We start from the raw sequence: 17,247 nt of genomic DNA, 5'->3' as shown, positions 1-17,247 counted from the left end.
GTTATGGTGGAAACAAATCGGCTATCATTCCAATTTATTTCATTGGAATAACAGAGTCTTCTAACAATAACTGTTCAGATTTTTCCATGCGTAAATCTCAATAAAAACACTTTTTTATGTACGAATTTCAACGAAATTGATCGATGATTATCGTTATAATAGTTATTCCAATCAAATAATAGCCGATTTTTTCTCTATCACGTTAACAGTCCAGTAATGTGATTATGTAAAATCTAATCCGATCCAAAGCACCTCTTCGATCTAATTCCAATCTAATTCTGACTCAAATTTTACATAACTCAATTGTTTTGACGGGAGACTAAAAATTGAAATCCACTTAAAAACAATTCGGTCTTATCCTGATTCCGACTTTGACTTAATCTGAAATCAGATCTGCCGTGAACCCGAATGATCGACAATCTGAAGCTAATTTGAATCTGGCCTGAGTTAGACCGAGAACAGATAGCATATAAGTTCGGTAAAAAAAGTTACATACCAATCCAAAAACATAAAGAAAAGAAAAGGCATTTAAAGAGCACAGCAGATTATTAAGAAATAAGAAACATTGAACAGTGAACATCCCTGTATCTCTTTGTTAGCATTTCGTTGGCATGTAGTTATTTATGAATTTGTCAAAATTGCCTTATTTCCTTTAAATTTTCTATGAAACAAGGAACTGTTGAAAGAGCAACCATCTCTTCAAATGAAATTTGGTACGAGTTGAGGTCTTGAGGAATACCGTAGCGATGTAACACGTGAGATTATTTTCTTTTTTTTTGAAATCCCGGTAGCGACTACCAGGTGCACGTGAGATTATTTTCACTAGAAATATTGGCGCGCAGTCAAAACCCCGAAAGAATTTTAGGAAATTTAAGCGAATTTGAGCGATCTAGGTCCGATAAATAAGATCTCTAGTCGTATGTAGGAGATTAAAAATTGACTGATCTACTATCTTACTGGAAGATTATATATAGCCTCCTTTAGTGAATTTTATATACTCCGTGTACTATAGATTTGAAAGAAAAAAATTGTTGAAAACAGTAATGACTACATTTTTTATATTTAATTTATTTACCAGTGAGATGAATACAAATTTAAATGTAATCTTATAAATCTATCATACTGCCGAATATCTCTCTCTCTCTCTCTTATTCACCCCCTATATTGTGAGTTTGTGACACATTAATTTTTTTCCTTAAATTAATGAGAAAAATGATAATCTCTGCCGTACAAAGCACTGGGAGAGGGGGGTGTCCGATGGGCATCGGACCAAATCCGGTTCGATGGGGGGTTTAAACCGTCAGATCTGCTTTAGGATTCGTGTGTACGGATTTTAAAGCAGACGCAAAATTGCGGGTGCGAATCCTAAAGCAGATCTGACGGTTTAAACCCCCCATCGAACCGGATTTGGTCCGATGCCCATCGGAAACCCCCTCTCCCCAAAGCACTTGGTTGATATTTTCAGCTCCAACAGGCTGCTTCGCTAAGTTGACATGAATTGCTTCTCTTTCTAGAAATAAATAATTGCTTATCGTTCTGTATTTTTTTTGTTTTTCGGAAAAAAATAATATTGTGTTTCAATTGGGAACTGAGGACAGAACTAGATGCCGTGACAAAATTTTGTGCTTATGTAAAAAAATAGTTGACAAATGTAGAATGCCGACTCGCCGAGAGATCATTCTAGTATTTTTTAATTTTATTTTCGTTATAGATATGAAATGTAATATTTCCACGTGTTTTAAATCATTGATTTGGTATTTTGGTATGTGGTGTGTACTCAATTGTTGTTATTATTATTTTTGTGGCTGAAAGTGACTGTGTGATTATGGAATTTAGTAAAGATATTTATTTCATTTGCCTCTATGATTCTATTCTCAGTAAAGATTTTAACATGGCGGTTTTAATTTCATGCAGCACACAAGTTATAGAATCAAAACTGCACTGTATATGATTCCTTGAAGCCATAACTGCTCTGCTCTGTTGAAATCTTTACCCCTATTTTCGGCTCCACCTAGGCTAATCCAAAAAGATGATTTGATTAACTACCCAAAAAAGTGTTTGTTCAAAAAAAGTGGAAAGCCTCGGAGCACTTGCTTGGATCAAATCTGGTATCGTAGCATGACCGTTCATTGCTGATGCAACATATTGTACCCATTCCCACAATAATTGCATAGCTTTGAGGGTTATCCTACAATTAATGTCCCTAATTTCTTTAAAAAAATAAATTATTTCGTAATTCAATTCTTCGGTCTGCAGCTTTTATATTTAAAAAATGAAAAATGATTTATGTTATTTTCTTTTGGAAGCTATTCTTTGACTCTTAATATTCTGGATCAGATTGAGTTGAAACAATCTCTGACATGAGTATATATATATATTCTTTTTTGTAATTTGGTAGTTGATCCTGATACTCTACCACACCTAACATCAAAAAAATTATTAATGGGTTGACAAATTGTAAAAAAAAAAATTGTAAATTTTCTTGACATAAAATTAAGTAAATCTCAACATATAATACATGTACTGCTGGAAAAGTAAGGATAAAAATAGACACTAAAAGTTGAATAAAAAGACATGACATATATAATGAAATAGTTTAACGTTGCTTCTCACCAATGTTTTATAATTTTCAATTTGATCATTCAATCTAAAATTCTTCAAAATTGAATTTAAAATTATGACCAACAAAACGGAGATAACTCTTTAAGAGACAACTACACGACACACATGAGCAGAAGTAGATATATTATGAAAAAAGAGAGATAAAAAGCAAGTAGAAACACAAAGCATCAAAATTAAATCATACGAAGTTGTAAGTGCTCTAATAAAATATGTGCATGTAATATAGTAGTACAGATGTTCCAATGAGTGTTTATGGTACACATCGGAAGTGACCGAAGCATTATTCTCATGTCTCCTTTATTAAATGCTCTCACAATATAATAGATTACCACCTCCAGCCCTTTATTCTCCATCCCCTGCATCGCGTTAATTAATTAATCCCAAATTAATTAACGTTATAAATTTATTAAAATAATCACGCACTGGATTGTATGATTTTATCAGCTCCGCTCGCCTCTCCGCTCAGAATACTGTGCCTTTCTCGTGATACGCATCTCTCTGTCTCTACTCTCGCTACTCTCTCTCTCTCTCTCTCCGCTCTCTCTCTCTCTCTCTCTCTGTGCCGCTTTTTTTTGTTCACCAAACCCTAGCCCTAAATAAGGTTAAGTTTCTCGCTAACGCCCTAGTTAATGCCTCTGATCCGCTTTTCTCTCTCTCCAGCATTTGGTCTATGTATGATTTCATTTCTTATTTTAGCTTTCAACTACATTTTCCTCTCTTTTACTGGATTGGTCTCTATTTCTTTCGATTTAAGAAGTGGTTGATTCCAATGGAGTGGAACGTGGTATATTCCTTTTCTAGTGCTCTCTTTTTGTTTCTTTTTCGGGTTTCTAGAGGTTGATTAGTTCAATCGGCGACTGCTTGTAGTGTATTTTGATAGTAGGTGGAGAGATTTGTACTTATTTACCTTTCATTCGTCACTCCACCACCTCTTGGTTACTTTACTGATCCCTTTTACACAAGAAAATGCCATCAGATTGTAATAATTTAACTATTGTTTTTTCTTTCCTTTGTAGCAGTACGTGTAAATAATCAAATGAAGGCTAAACCTGAAGTTAACTCAAGCTGGATCTCTACCCTCACTTTAGCCACAACTTGAATAGGCATTGATACCCCGTTTGGCCATGGCTTCCTCCAGCTGTACTGAAATCGTCGAATTAAATGAAGAGCACAATGGAGCCCATTCATTCAGTCTCGGCCGGTTGCGTGTGAAGGTCAAATCAGAGGAAAAACAGCCAATGGACGAAGACCTCAACAATTTCCTCAAAGGGATTGATCTAAAACCCAGTTCTAGAGATGTACTGAGAAAGAACATGTACAAGGTGCCAGTTAATAAACCTGGCCCGTCTCAACTATCCCGGATTGAAATAACTGAATCGGTGACGCTGAAACAGGCTCTCAGAAAGCTGTGTATTTCACAGGCATCAGAAATGGCGGCTATGAAGCGCCTCACTAAACCGGCAGGGGTTTCCGATAAGAAATTGTATGCCTCAGTGGTGGTTCAATCGAGTCGGGAGTTAAGTGAGGAGAAGAGCAATTTGGTTGAGATTTCTATTGTACCTGATAAACTGAGGCCTCATGTCTCGAAAAACAAAGGGGAAATAACCCAGTCACGTGATTTGAAACCAGTTGGTAAGAGTAAAGGTGGCAATGCTAGATCAATTTCTCCTGCTCCTGCTCCTGCCAAGTCACCTAAAATGAGGATCCAAGATGTGATTAGTGAGGAGTCCAAGGATAAAAAGGGGAAAATGGTACCAAAATCCTCGCTAATTAATTCTCATTCAGGTGCCGGTTCTTTAAGCCATTTTGCCACCCCCCGTCTTGTTAAGCCTGTTTTTAGGAATAAAAGCACCGTTAAGAAAAAGGTTAAACCAGAGCCAACAACTCCTGTTCCCAATTCCACTAAAAGCCCTAAACCCAAATGTTCAACACCCATAACTAAAAATAAACCCGTTACCCAAAGTAGACCCATTACGCCTCCTGTAACCAGCAAAAATTCCACAACTGCCATACAGAGGACCCCTGAGATTACACCTCCCAAAATGATTCCTAATCCGTCGAGTTGTGTCCCAAAACTGGAGAGGAAGGAGAAAGGGGAGTGCTCTCAGAGTTCCAAAAGTAGCATGGGGGACTATAGTACCAGCACAAGCATCAGCGAGGACAGCCTCGGTGGATCAAGTGGGCCTGGGAGCCGACCCCACATGTCAAAGGATAACAGGTGGGTCGCGATCCGCCGTGCTATTGTGCAAAATGGTCCATTGGGTTTGGACAATTTTAAATTGATAAAGAGACTGGGGTGCGGTGACATAGGCACAGTTTATCTTGCTGAGTTGGCGACTTCTGGTTGCATGTTTGCTCTTAAGGTGATGGATGTGGATTTTCTCATTAGTAGAAAGAAGATGATGAGAGCACAAACCGAGAGGGAGATTTTACAAATGCTGGATCACCCGTTTTTACCGACGCTCTATGCACATTTTACCACAGATAATTTAGCTTGTTTGGTTATGGAGTTTTGTCCCGGTGGAGATTTACATGTGCTCAGACAAAAACAGCCGACACGATGCTTTTCTGAGCCAGCTGCCAGGTACATAATTTGTTACTTCAAATCATGTACTATGCATTATTTATCTCTTCTCATAATAATTTCCGTGGATGTTTATCTAATTTTTACTTTTTGATGAGAGAAGAGTTGAAATCTGTGTTTGTTGTTGACCTAACAAGAACTTGTAATTGCAGATTTTATGTGGCTGAGGTCCTTTTAGCATTGGAGTACCTTCACATGTTAGGAGTGATCTATCGTGACCTAAAGCCTGAAAACATACTAGTACGTGAAGATGGACATATCATGCTCTCAGACTTCGACCTCTCTTTGCGCTGTTCGGTGAGCCCCACTCTTCTCAGATCCAGTTCTTTCGGCAGAGATGACCCGGCCAAGAGCTTCTCTCTTCCTTGTTCAGATAATAGTTGTATGGACCCACTTTGCCTTAAACCCTCTTGGACCCAAGTCTCGTGCTTCACTCCCCGTTTGATCTCTCATTCTGCTCGGAACAGACCCAAATTTGATTCAGCCCACCAAAATGGTTCACTTCCCCAGCTTGTTGTTGAACCTACCGACGCACGGTCAAACTCCTTTGTTGGGACCCACGAGTATTTAGCTCCTGAAATAATAAGAGGAGATGGGCATGGCAGTTCGGTCGACTGGTGGACTTTCGGGATATTTTTGTACGAGCTGTTGTTTGGCCGTACGCCTTTCAAGGGACCTGGGAATGAAGAAACCTTGGCAAATGTGATTTCTCAGAGTTTGAAATTTCCTGACAGCCCAAGTGTGAGCTTCCATGCCAAGGATTTAATAAGGGGGTTACTTGTTAAAGAGCCAGATAATAGGATTGGATCGTTAAGAGGTGCAGCTGAGATCAAACAGCATCCGTTCTTTGATGGATTGAATTGGGCCTTGATACGTTGTGCAATTCCACCTGAGACACCGACAAATCAGGATTTGGGTAATTTGGGTCTGGTAAAAAAGAAAAGGGAAGGTAAGTGTTTGGATTTTGGGAGTAATGGAGATAACATAGAATTCGAGCTGTTTTAGGAAAATGCGGTATATTGTCTAAGGCTGCTGTGCCCTTTTTTACTGTTGCTAGTTTGTAGTATAGGGTCAAGTGGCTAATGGATGCAGAGATGATTATGATGTACACTAAGCCTGCCAGTACCTTGTTAATACTGTCATCATGGTTTTATTCTATATATATGCTAGGTAATCTTGTAGCTTAGTTATGTTTATGAATTTTTCAATCTCAGCTCTCCCATGTGCAGAGTATGTATTCATCTGAGGTAAAACATTTTTCTTGTGCATGATCTTTAGAATGTTTTTTTTTTTTCTCATTTAGATGGTTTATAGTAAATGATCATGTGGTACTTCTGTTCCCAGGGGCATGTTTCTTTTTGCTTATTTTGGTTGAAGCAAATCTGAAAATGGCATCTATAGGTAACCTAGGCAATCATAAAACTAATGTATTATCCAAAGAATGCGGGTTCAGTTTGATAACTAGGCAAAATTCATAGTAGAAGTTTCATGTTGCACCTAGGCTATGGACCCCAGAAATCCTGTGGTTAACAGTTTTGGTTCCTCTAATATTGAATTAGAGATGATAGCAGATCTGACGTTCCAGACCATCAGTATCGTGATCAGGAGATTGGGAAGAAGAGGCGAACTTAGAAGAATAACAGAATACTTTTGTTTAGATCCAGACCATCCAATCAGAATCCGTGCAGAAATAGTTTGTTACCATCCGGACCATCCGGACCATCCGATCAGCATTTCACCTCAGACCGGATCGGTACAGATTCTGATCGGGTGGTCCGGATCAAAACAAAAATATTCTGTTACCTCGGAGGATACGGACTCAACTTAGAAACGGGTGGTTAGAAACTTAAATTACGCAAAATGCCAAAGCAAAAATTCATACACGTCTCTGCCTTCGCGTAATCTTTATTTCAGGATAGCCCTCGTGACCGATACTCACGATCTCTGTTTGGGTAGAAATGAAGTATCCTATGTCCAAACGTTATTCTATTCTCTGATTTATATGCCCCAGATCGTGACCCCACCATGCCGCGTACAAGGCAGTAAAGTTATGGTCCTATGCATAGAGCACATTAAAATGTAGTATGGACCAATATCTCTATGTTTTAAGTTTAAAACACAGAGCTAAGCAGTTCAATATAATTTTCAATATGAAAATGTATTTGTAGGTCAAATTTTTATTTATTTTTAAATTTTTTAGATAGGTAGAAAATGAGCTGATTCAAAAAATTTAGACCGTTCAAAATTAGTAATTTTCTACCTATCTAAGAATATAGTAGAAAAGCTATGCATAGTACCAACACCGATAATAAAACAAATTATCACATCATTCTCTTCTATAAATCGCATTCATAAAATTTCAAAGTTAGTAATCTAAGACCAAAACTGAAGATTTGCAGTGTAAATTGCATCAAAGAATGTTTAGTTGCTTACAAATGATTTTAGTTCATCAATTAATTAACTTAGGATGCATCACAATAATAGCATCCTACAACATACATATTTATCTTATGCTCATTCTCTTTGTAACGTACTACTTATTTACAACGCAACCCTTTTCCCTAACAGAGCAAAAATTGAGTTTCAAATCATATGATGTAAGTCTTCTTCAACACCTTCCTGCCACGCTTTCTGCGTGCATTGGCGGGGTCAATCATGCAATTAAACGCATTAATGATCTCAGGATCCTCTTCACTCCACAGTGTTTTGGCGAGTTCAGGATTCTGGAGCAAAAGCTTCGCTACAAGGTACCCGGCAATTGACCAAGTCTGGTACAGACGTGCTTGCTTGCCTATGAAACGCGCGCTCTTGGTGTCATAATATTCAGGCCATTTATCTGCTGATATGCGTTTCTCCACTACCTCTATAGCTCTTTCAGCTATCTCTGGTCTATTCATCTTTATGCATGCAACTGTCAACTGCAATCCCAAAAAGAAAAAGAAAAATTGAAATCTTTTTGTGAATTAGTTTTTTCAATATAATAAAAAACATTCTTGCTTGAATTAAGAAATAAAGTATTAGCTGACCTGCCATAGTAGTGTTGGCCAAGAGCCTCCGTTATGGTAAGACCAAGGCCTACAAAACAAAACATGTGAGCAATTAAAGAATATTGCTGACAAAAGAGTGCAAAAGAAATCGAAATGTAAAATCTTACGTATTTTTTGGATCGCTGCCAGTGATGATGCGCCACTCCTGACCTTCAAGTGCTGGATAACATATCTTAAGAGGCATTCCAGCCACTAAGTCAGACCATTTTGCCTCTATCAGATCCAATATAGCATGCGACTGGTTTGTTGTTGCCAAACTACTAACTATAGACCACAAATTCCCCAATGAAAAAAACCTAAAATCCATGTGAGCAGGCTGTAAATTGCCAATCAAAAATCCACCCTTGGGTGGCATCCAGTCGACCAACCAAGAAGGAATCTGGTCAGGATATATGTTGAACTTGTTAACTGCATCGTATGAGTATTCTTCAGTTTTGTAACGGTAAATCTCATTCAGTTTCTTCATGTCGACCCAGTAGTACTCTCTTATGTGAAAGGAGAGTGCGATCAGACGGTTGTGCATGGCACGGATTAGATCTGCTGAGCCATCTTCAGGTGTGAGCATTTCACGCGCACACATCAAAGCAGAATAATACAATGCCTACATACACATGATAAATTATCTAAAAATTAATTTGTAGTTGCCAGAAGCAAATAAGAACAAAAGATGGGTATAATATACCTGAATTTCAAGAGGATGGCCATGAATACCCATTCGTCGATCTATCATGCAAGAACCATCGGTAACAAGTAGCGTAGGGAACATATCAAATCCATCGGCCAAGCAAAGCTTCAAAATCATTTTTATTCCCGTCTGAACATCAATCCTCTCTTGAACTGACAGATCTCCTGAGCATTTCCCGTATGCCCTCAGCAATATAATCCACCATAACCCTGCATCAACAGTTTTATTTATTAATTACAACCGCTCAAATAAGAAATTACATGCCATTTATCCTTCTACATAACAAATCGTTAACCAGGATCATTCAAAAGTAGTGATTTTCTACCTATCTAAAAAAATAAATGTAAAATATACTCTAAAAGTACATTTTCATATGGAGATCATGCTGAATGGTTCAGATCGACTGTTTGGACTTTAGAAATGAAGATTTTAATCCAAAGTACGGACCAATGTGTGCTATGCATAGTACCATAGCCTCACTCTTATAAATTGTTCACCAGGATACGATTAGATAAATAAATAAATAAATAAACATATATACCAGAGTCAACTGGGGCAACACGGCCAATTGCGGCCTCGCCAAAATCAGGGTCAAGAACTTCTTCAGTTGCATTTTCATCACCATCAAGCGGCACAGTGCGCACCTTAAAGCTAGCTGGCATCAGCCCTTGTCCGGGGCTATGGCAATCCATTGTTTTCTCCCAACTCTACATCCCGTCAATTATAGTACAAATAAGAATACTCAATTGTGAGGTCTCCAATATCAGAGTACAGTGGCCAACAATACAGTTTCTCATAGTTGCAAAGAAGCGCATCATATTTTAATACATTTACATACAACAGCCAATAGCTGAAGAACGGTGAAGTTGGACAAGACAATGACTGCATCAAGCCCAAGTTCCTCAAGTAGGTCAACTAAACTATTCAGTTAACACAAATTAAACGAAAAATATAACTGCACATTCAATACTCATCATTATATGTTGGTTCAATTTGTGCTCAAAGAATAATCAGGAATCTCAAGTTAGGGCAGCATGACCAGTTTTTAATGGCATGTGTATAACATATCACTAAGCTGACTACAATTATGTGAAGAATTTAGGTGTTCGATGGATATTTGGAATGCAATGTATTACTGCAAGGCCCATATACTTTTTTATTTATGGAAAACTTCTAGTGTGCCTATACAAACTTTGAAATAGCCAATTTCCCCATCAAAACACCCTAATATCCAAGATCCCCACAAAATCTTAACATTCTTTCTTATATCCCCTTTGAATTATTTAATTATTTTAAAAATTGAATTGACCAATACGTCCTTCAATTTTAAATGGAGGTGTCCTTTACTTTTAATTGTCTTCTTTCTCCCCTATATTTCCTCCTCTCCTTCAACAGTGCTCATCCGTTTGAAAAATTCTTACATAAAGAGAACAAATTGGACCTGTAATTTAAAAACTGTTACTATTAGCATGGACTGTTATTATTAGCAATCTTCCCCCTCCATTGGACCTTTCTCCTCTGCCCCCCCCCTATTTGAACCCGATATTTCGGCTCATCCCCGAATTGAAGACTCCTTTGGCATTACTCATTCTCATTTCTAGTATTTCATGAATTCAGCATAAGTGAATATTATCTTTGATTTGTTTTTGAATCCAACCAAGCATGACACATGGGCACTTTCCATTTTGCATTGGGTAGTTAGCGTAACTCTCCTTTTCTCATTCACATTGGAGACAGTTTTCGTGGTATATTTTCACCAATGGACGCAGCAACAGCTCCCTAAACATGGGATGTATTTCTCCATTTGTCTCTCTTTCCTATTTTGACAATTCAGGGATGCCAAAAGAGCAATCTTCCCCTCCATTGGACCTTTTGAAATATTGGGTCGAAGTACGGGAGAACAGACGAGAAAAGGTCCAATGGAGAAGAAGATTGCTAATAATAACAGTCAAAGCTAACAGTCAAAGCTAATAGTGACGGTTTTAAAATTACAGGTCCAATTTATTCTCTTTTAAAAGCATTTTTCAAATTGATGAGCCCTGTAGAAGGAGAGGAGGAAATGTAGGGGAGAAAGAAGACAATTAGAAGTAAAGGACACCTCAGAAGACAATTAGAAGTAAAGGACACCTCCATTTAAAATTAAAGGACGTATTGGTCAATTCAATTTTTAAAAAAAATAAATAAAAGATTAAATAATTAAAAGGGGATAGAAGAAAGAATGTTAAGATTTTGTGGGGATTTTGGATATTAGGGTGTTTTGATTGGGAAATTGGCTATTTCAAAAGTTTGTATGGGCACACTTGAAATTTCCCTTTTATTTAATATAAAAAATAGTACCTGAAGTTGGAGAGTGTGCAGGATAAAGTTGCGAACAATCTCATACTCTCCCTTCAAAAGAAAGGCAATGCCAGATGGTATAAAGTCCCTTATAAACACCTGATCATAATTCAATTTATTGCTATCTAACGGGTCGTTTGCTGCAATTGTACCGACCGGGCTACCACAGTAGTAAACCATTGATTCTATTAACAGCCTCCATGCTTCTTCCTCTACTAAACTGCCTTCTCTTCTCTTCTTTGTCTGTAAATCCTTTGCTGGTTCAGGCATGGCCCGCATAGTTTCTTCGCCATGTTTAGCAGATCCATTCTCAAATCCAATCGCACTTTTTCCATTTGGCGAACCAAGAACCTGACTTGCCTTATTCATGGCATCTTTGACCCAAGTACCATTTGTTTCGTCATGAGACAAATTGGTAATGTCGCCGGCACGTTGACAGTGGCACTCTGTGAATCGATTACGGGTTTGAAAAAGCTGGGACAGATTTATCTTTGTGAAATTGTGGGGTTTTTCGGAAATCAACCATGACCTAGCATGTAAAGATCTTTTTTGATCGACCTTTGTACTTTTTCTCAAAGGTGAAGTAAATGGTGAGGTGGTATAGAAGTGCTGAGCACATAACTTAGTAGTAGCATTAAAAGACATCTCTGATATTCGCTGAACAAACAGTTTATAGGCCTACAGATAAGTGCACAACTAATAAGATATATTGGTTTGCTGAAATTAGGAAACCAAATTTGAACAATTGCAATCAAAGAATCCTGAATTACAGAAAAAATGTCAAGTCTATGGACCAAAACGAATAGAAGGCCAGGATTTGCATATTCTATCCAATTATTAGAAAATGGGTGCCCCATTAAACATCTTATCTAATGTCAATGAAAAAAAAACAAATTCTATCAAAAACTCTCCTCAGAATCGATTTATCTGTGTGATAATTCCATCAGATCACACGAATTTCCCTTGTTTGGTATTTAGAAGAATGATCTTACTTTAAGGCATGACAGATTCCCACAAACTTCCTTCTGATTTCTCTAATTTTTACCAAGTTTGCCAACTACCCATTAAGCAATTTATAATTTCCCTTCACTCAACAGGCCATAAAAGCTATAATCTGGTACGGTTGAATTGCAGCGCAGATGAAAAAGAATGAAAAATATGCAGAAAAAAAATGATAAATTTTGATTAAAAACAAACCTTGCGTCCAGTTTGAGCGCACAATGAACAGGGAGATCGTACTCCGGAGAAGGCTGGTGTAAGAATGGAGGGTCCAGTTCAAAGGTTGAGAAGGGAAGAAAGGTTTTCTCTGTGACCACGTACGACGAATAGGAGAGGCCGGGGAAAGAGAAATAAAAGTAAAAACGGAGAGCCTTTCGGACGCAAGAAAAAAATCAAATAAATCTCCCACGGATAATACGCATTCCCACAAATTGTTTTGGCCTTTCGCTTTTCTGCCCTTCCATATTTTAAATTTCCATAAAAATCAATAATATCTTTTAACTTTTTTTGTTCTTCCTCCTTTTGTGTAATGTGCATTTCAGCAATGTTTTCAAATGCGCTTATTCAGCTTTATATATTGAGAAAATTTAGGATGTGATGTGCTTATTAAGATAATTTGATGAGCATAACTTTAAATGCTGAATTTAAACCGTTGAAATCTATATACTTCATGAGTCATTTATGTACATGTAAAATTTTGATAGTTTCGAATTTATTTGCTACAAGAACAAACCGTCAAAGAAATGAACTTTTTATAAATGACAAATGTAGAAGAACAGTAAATTGGAAGAGAAATATTTCTGTTATTAATGATTTCTTGTTCTCATTACATTTACAAGGAGGCTTTATATAGCCTTGTAGAATCTTGTAGAATCATCTACAGAAAGCCTAACAGCTGTCCTAACAACCTTGCTTAACAGCTGTCCTAACAGTATTTCCTAACAACCTTTGACTGTGGTCAAACTTATGTTACATCTATCACCCCCCCTCAAGTCCTGTGTAGCTGGAAGAACACAGAGCTTGGTACGTAAGTCGGTAAATCGAGAAGATCCCAAGCTTTTGGTGAGAGCATCTGCAATTTGGTCATTTGAAGATAGAAATCGAACTGAAAGGCGACGAGAGGCCACCAAGTCACGAACAAAATGAACATCAACTTCAATGTGTTTAGTGCGGGCATGATGTACTGGGTTGGCAGCAAGGAAGGTCGCACCCAGATTATCACACCACAAAACCGGGGGAGAAATGGAATCAGGAATGAGTTCTTGAAGGAGAGTTTGAAGCCATACCACCTCAGCAGCAGCTGTAGCAAGGGCCCTGTATTCAGCTTCGGTACTCGATCGGGCAACAGTTGACTGCTTCTTAGATGACCAGGATACAAGAGAGCTGCCAAGAAAAACACAATACCCAGTAGTGGAACGGCGGTCATCAGGGCTGCCAGCCCAGTCAGCGTCAGAAAAGACCTGAAGAGAAAGATTTGAGGAAGGGCGAAGAAGCAACCCATGGGTGATGGAGCCTTTGAGATAACGAAGAAGGCGCTTAACAGCTGTCCAGTGGATGTCTGTAGGAGAATGCATGAAAAGAGAGAGACGGTTGACCGCAAAAGCTATCTCAGGACGGGTAATGGTAACATACTGAAGTGCTCCTACAATGCTCCGATATAAATGAGGATCTTGGATAGGATCACCTTGATGTTTAGAGAGTTGAAGACTGGTTTGCATAGGAGTGGTAACGGGCTTGGCACCTTCCATTTTAGCACGGTGTAAGAGATCATCAATGTACTGGCTTTGAGAAAGAAGAAGACCAGCACTAGAGTGAGTTGCTTTAATGCCCAGAAAATAAGATAGAGAGCCAAGGTCTTTGATAGTGAAGGTGGCATGCAATTTGGTGATGAGGTGATCAACAAGAGAGGTGGAAGTGCCGGTGATAATAATATCATCGACATAAACAAGGAGGTAGACAGCATCATGAGAAGTGCGCTTGATAAAGAGGGAAGAATCAGATTGGGATGCCACAAAGCCGAGAGAGGCAAGAAAATCTCGAAGTCGATGAAACCATGCTCGTGGGGCTTGCTTAAGACCATATAGAGCCTTTTTTAGTCTACACACATGATGGGGAAAATCGGGATCAACGAATCCAGGAGGCTGTGCCATGTAAACAACTTCTTTGAGGTCGCCATGAAGAAAGGCGTTATTCACGTCAAGTTGACGAATGGACCAGCCTTTGGAGAGAGCCAAGGAGAGAAGAGTGCGAACCGTCACAGGTTTCACCACAGGACTAAAGGTTTCGGTGTAGTCAATACCCTCCTCTTGAGTATAGCCTTTGGCCACAAGACGGGCTTTGAATCGCTCAATAGACCCATCAGATTTTCGTTTAATCTTGTATATCCATTTGCAGCCAACAATGTTGTGGTGGTCAGGTGGTGGGACAAGTTCCCAAGTGTTGTTTTGAGCAAGGGCAGTAAGTTCAAGAGCCATGGCACGTTGCCATTCAGATGAGGCTTTTGCTTGAGTAAAACAGGTTGGTTCAGACTCTGAAAAATCTGAAGCTGTGTAGGTAACAAAACCAGGAAATTGGCGTGTAGATCTGGTGTTATCCCTAGTTCGAGTGGTCATATGATGGGTATAAACAGGAGAGGTAGAAGGGGGAGAAGGAGTAGAAGGGTGAGAGGTAGAAGATGGCAATGAAGGTGCAGAGGAAGGAACAGGTGGAGTAGGGGAAGTAGGTAGAATGGTTAAGGTATTGAAGAAGGGTGAAGATGGTGAAGAAGAGGTAGATGGTAGAGATGAATTTGAGAAAGGAAAGGTGGTTTCATGAAAAACAACATGCCGAGAAATATAAATCCGATTAGTCGGTAAGTGTAAGCACTTATACCCTTTGTGAAGGGAAGAGTAGCCAAGAAAAATGCAAGGCATAGAACGAGGTTCCAATTTGGTTTTCGCATAGGGCCGTAGCCAAGGGTAACATAAGCAGCCCAGAATCTTGAAAAATGAGTAATCAGGTGCTTGGCGAAAAAGAATCTCATATGGTGACTGAAAATTCAGCAAAGCAGAGGGTAGCCGGTTAATAATAAAAACAATGCTCTCAAAGATATGATCCCAGTAAAGAAGAGGAATAGAGGCATGATTCATTGTGGCCAAGGCCAACTCCACTACATGGCGATGCTTTCTCTCAACAACACCATTCTGCTCAGGAGTATAAGGGCAGGAAACCCGAAAAGTCAGTTCAGGAAATCGGGTCATGAGAGGCTTAAACTCAGTGCCACCATCACACTGTAAAGTTTTTATAGAAGTAGAAAGAAGATTTTCCACTCGAGTTTTAAAACCCGCAAAAATATTGAGTACGTGGGACTTGGCAGAGCATGTAAACAGCCAAGAAAACCGAGAAAAGTCATCCACAAACAACACATAAAATCTATTGCCAAGTTTAGAAATTTCGGGAGAAGGCCCCCATACATCAACATGCACAATTTCTAATGGCTGAGAAGTCTTATTTGTAGACAAAGAGAAAGGTAGTCTATGAGATTTGAATTTATTACAAGCATCACATGGAGAATTATGTGAGCCAGAGGAGATAAGCTGATGAGAAGTTAAGTGCTTGATGACAGGAGCAGAGGTGTGACCAAGACGATAGTGCCAAAGGTTGCCATGAGACACATCAGATAGAAGAGCAGCAGGACTGGGAAGAAAATAAAGCCCTTGAGAGATTCCTCCTTCAAGCAGCACCCTTTGGGTCTTGAGATCCTTAATCACACAACCAGAATGGTTAAATTCAATTATGACATTATTATCCCGAGTGAGACGAGATATGCTAATAAGTTTTTTGGTGATGTGAGGAACATGAAGAACATTGTTAAGAAGCAGGTTATGATGATTAGTGACAAGGCAAGAGGAACCAGAGTGCAAAATAGAGAGGCCATGGCCATTACCAACTCGAACTACATCATTACCTTGGTAAGGAGTGTAGTCAGTGAGGCAGTTCAGATCCGGGACAATATGAGAAGATGCGCCGGAGTCAAGAAACCAGTCACTGGTAGGGGAAGAAGAAGGTTCAGCCAGGTTGACCTGAGGTGCAGGAGAGGGATCATCATCATACCTGTACCAGCATTCTTTGGCGACATGACCAATCTTGGAGCAGATTTGGCAAGTCTGATTGATAGTGGGCCCCTTGCTGCCAGTACCACCTGAACCTCCATAGCCCCTATTGCCTCGTCCTTGTGATGCTCCAGAGGATGCATAAGAGTTGCCACGACCACGGCTACGGCCTCGGCCCCTGCCACCACGGTGGTTAGAACGAGTAAGTTGCTGAGAAATATAGGCGGTTGCCAACTGTTGCTGAGTCTGCCATGGAAGAGTGGAAAGAAGGGCGGGAGCCAGAACCTCAGTCAAAATTGGGGCTGTAGAGTTTGACCTGGGAGGTAGGCTAGTAGAGAGAGCAGCGGAAATAGGGGTAGGAAGAAGCGGGTTGGAGGATCCAGGAGAGGTAATAGCGGGTCCAAAGTAATTAGAACCCGAACCAGACCCATTGGAAATAAAAGAAGGCACAGGGACTGTTCTGGAAGAGTCGCCAATAGTGAGGTGAGCTGTCTGGTTGCAAAGATCTTGAGAAGCTAGGCGAGCCTCAAAATTTAGGAGATGACTATGGAGATCAGCAATTGAGAAAGATGTAGATTGAGAGGTGAGAGAAGTCACCAAGGAGTTGTACTCAGAAGGCAATCCAGCGAACAGATAGAGCGTCAAGTCTTGATCGCTAATGTCACAGCCAATAGACCGAAGCTGCAAGGCAACCGAGTTGAGGCGGTTGAGAAACTCGGTGCAGGTAAGGTTCCCTTTCTTCAAGGATTGAAGCTGACGCTTGAGCTCAAGAATCCGAGAGGATGACTGCGCGGAATAGGTGGAATTGAGCATACGCCAGAGATCAGCTGAGGTATCGCAGCTAATAGCTTGAGGAAGGATATCTGTGCCAAGGCTGGAGAG

At 39.5% G+C, this 17,247-nt stretch overlaps 2 protein-coding genes and 1 long non-coding RNA gene across 3 annotated transcripts; 1 reads left to right on the top strand and 2 right to left on the bottom strand.

Moving 5' to 3' along the window:
• Positions 1-3,209: 3,209 nt before the first annotated feature.
• On the bottom strand, positions 3,210-3,738 carry LOC144553052 (uncharacterized). Its single transcript, XR_013511309.1, has 2 exons — positions 3,615-3,738; positions 3,210-3,290 (listed from the first exon to the last, which is right to left on the bottom strand). It is a non-coding gene; the product is annotated as an uncharacterized LOC144553052 (long non-coding RNA).
• Positions 3,445-6,387, top strand: LOC144553051 (serine/threonine-protein kinase D6PK-like). Its single transcript, XM_078301123.1, has 2 exons — positions 3,445-5,206; positions 5,359-6,387. The coding sequence occupies exons 1-2, from the start codon at positions 3,747-3,749 to the stop codon at positions 6,209-6,211; spliced, it is 2,313 nt and encodes a 770-aa protein (XP_078157249.1). The 5' UTR covers positions 3,445-3,746; the 3' UTR covers positions 6,212-6,387.
• Positions 6,388-7,598: 1,211 nt separating this feature from the next.
• Positions 7,599-12,700, bottom strand: LOC144553050 (neutral/alkaline invertase 3, chloroplastic-like). The gene is made up of 7 exons (XM_078301122.1): positions 12,473-12,700; positions 11,276-11,953; positions 9,480-9,645; positions 8,936-9,147; positions 8,361-8,854; positions 8,233-8,281; positions 7,599-8,124 (listed from the first exon to the last, which is right to left on the bottom strand). Exons 2-7 carry the CDS (start codon positions 11,918-11,920, stop codon positions 7,795-7,797), a joined length of 1,896 nt encoding a protein of 631 aa, XP_078157248.1. The 5' UTR covers positions 11,921-11,953; positions 12,473-12,700; the 3' UTR covers positions 7,599-7,794.
• Between the last annotated feature and the right edge of the window lie 4,547 nt (positions 12,701-17,247).

Source organism: Carex rostrata, chromosome 4 (assembly GCF_964058835.1).
Source record: "Carex rostrata chromosome 4, lpCarRost1.2, whole genome shotgun sequence".
Classification (NCBI taxonomy): Eukaryota; Viridiplantae; Streptophyta; class Magnoliopsida; order Poales; family Cyperaceae; genus Carex; species Carex rostrata.
The sequence above is the reverse complement of the archived record's forward strand: the minus strand, read 5'-3'. Positions and strand labels throughout refer to the sequence as shown.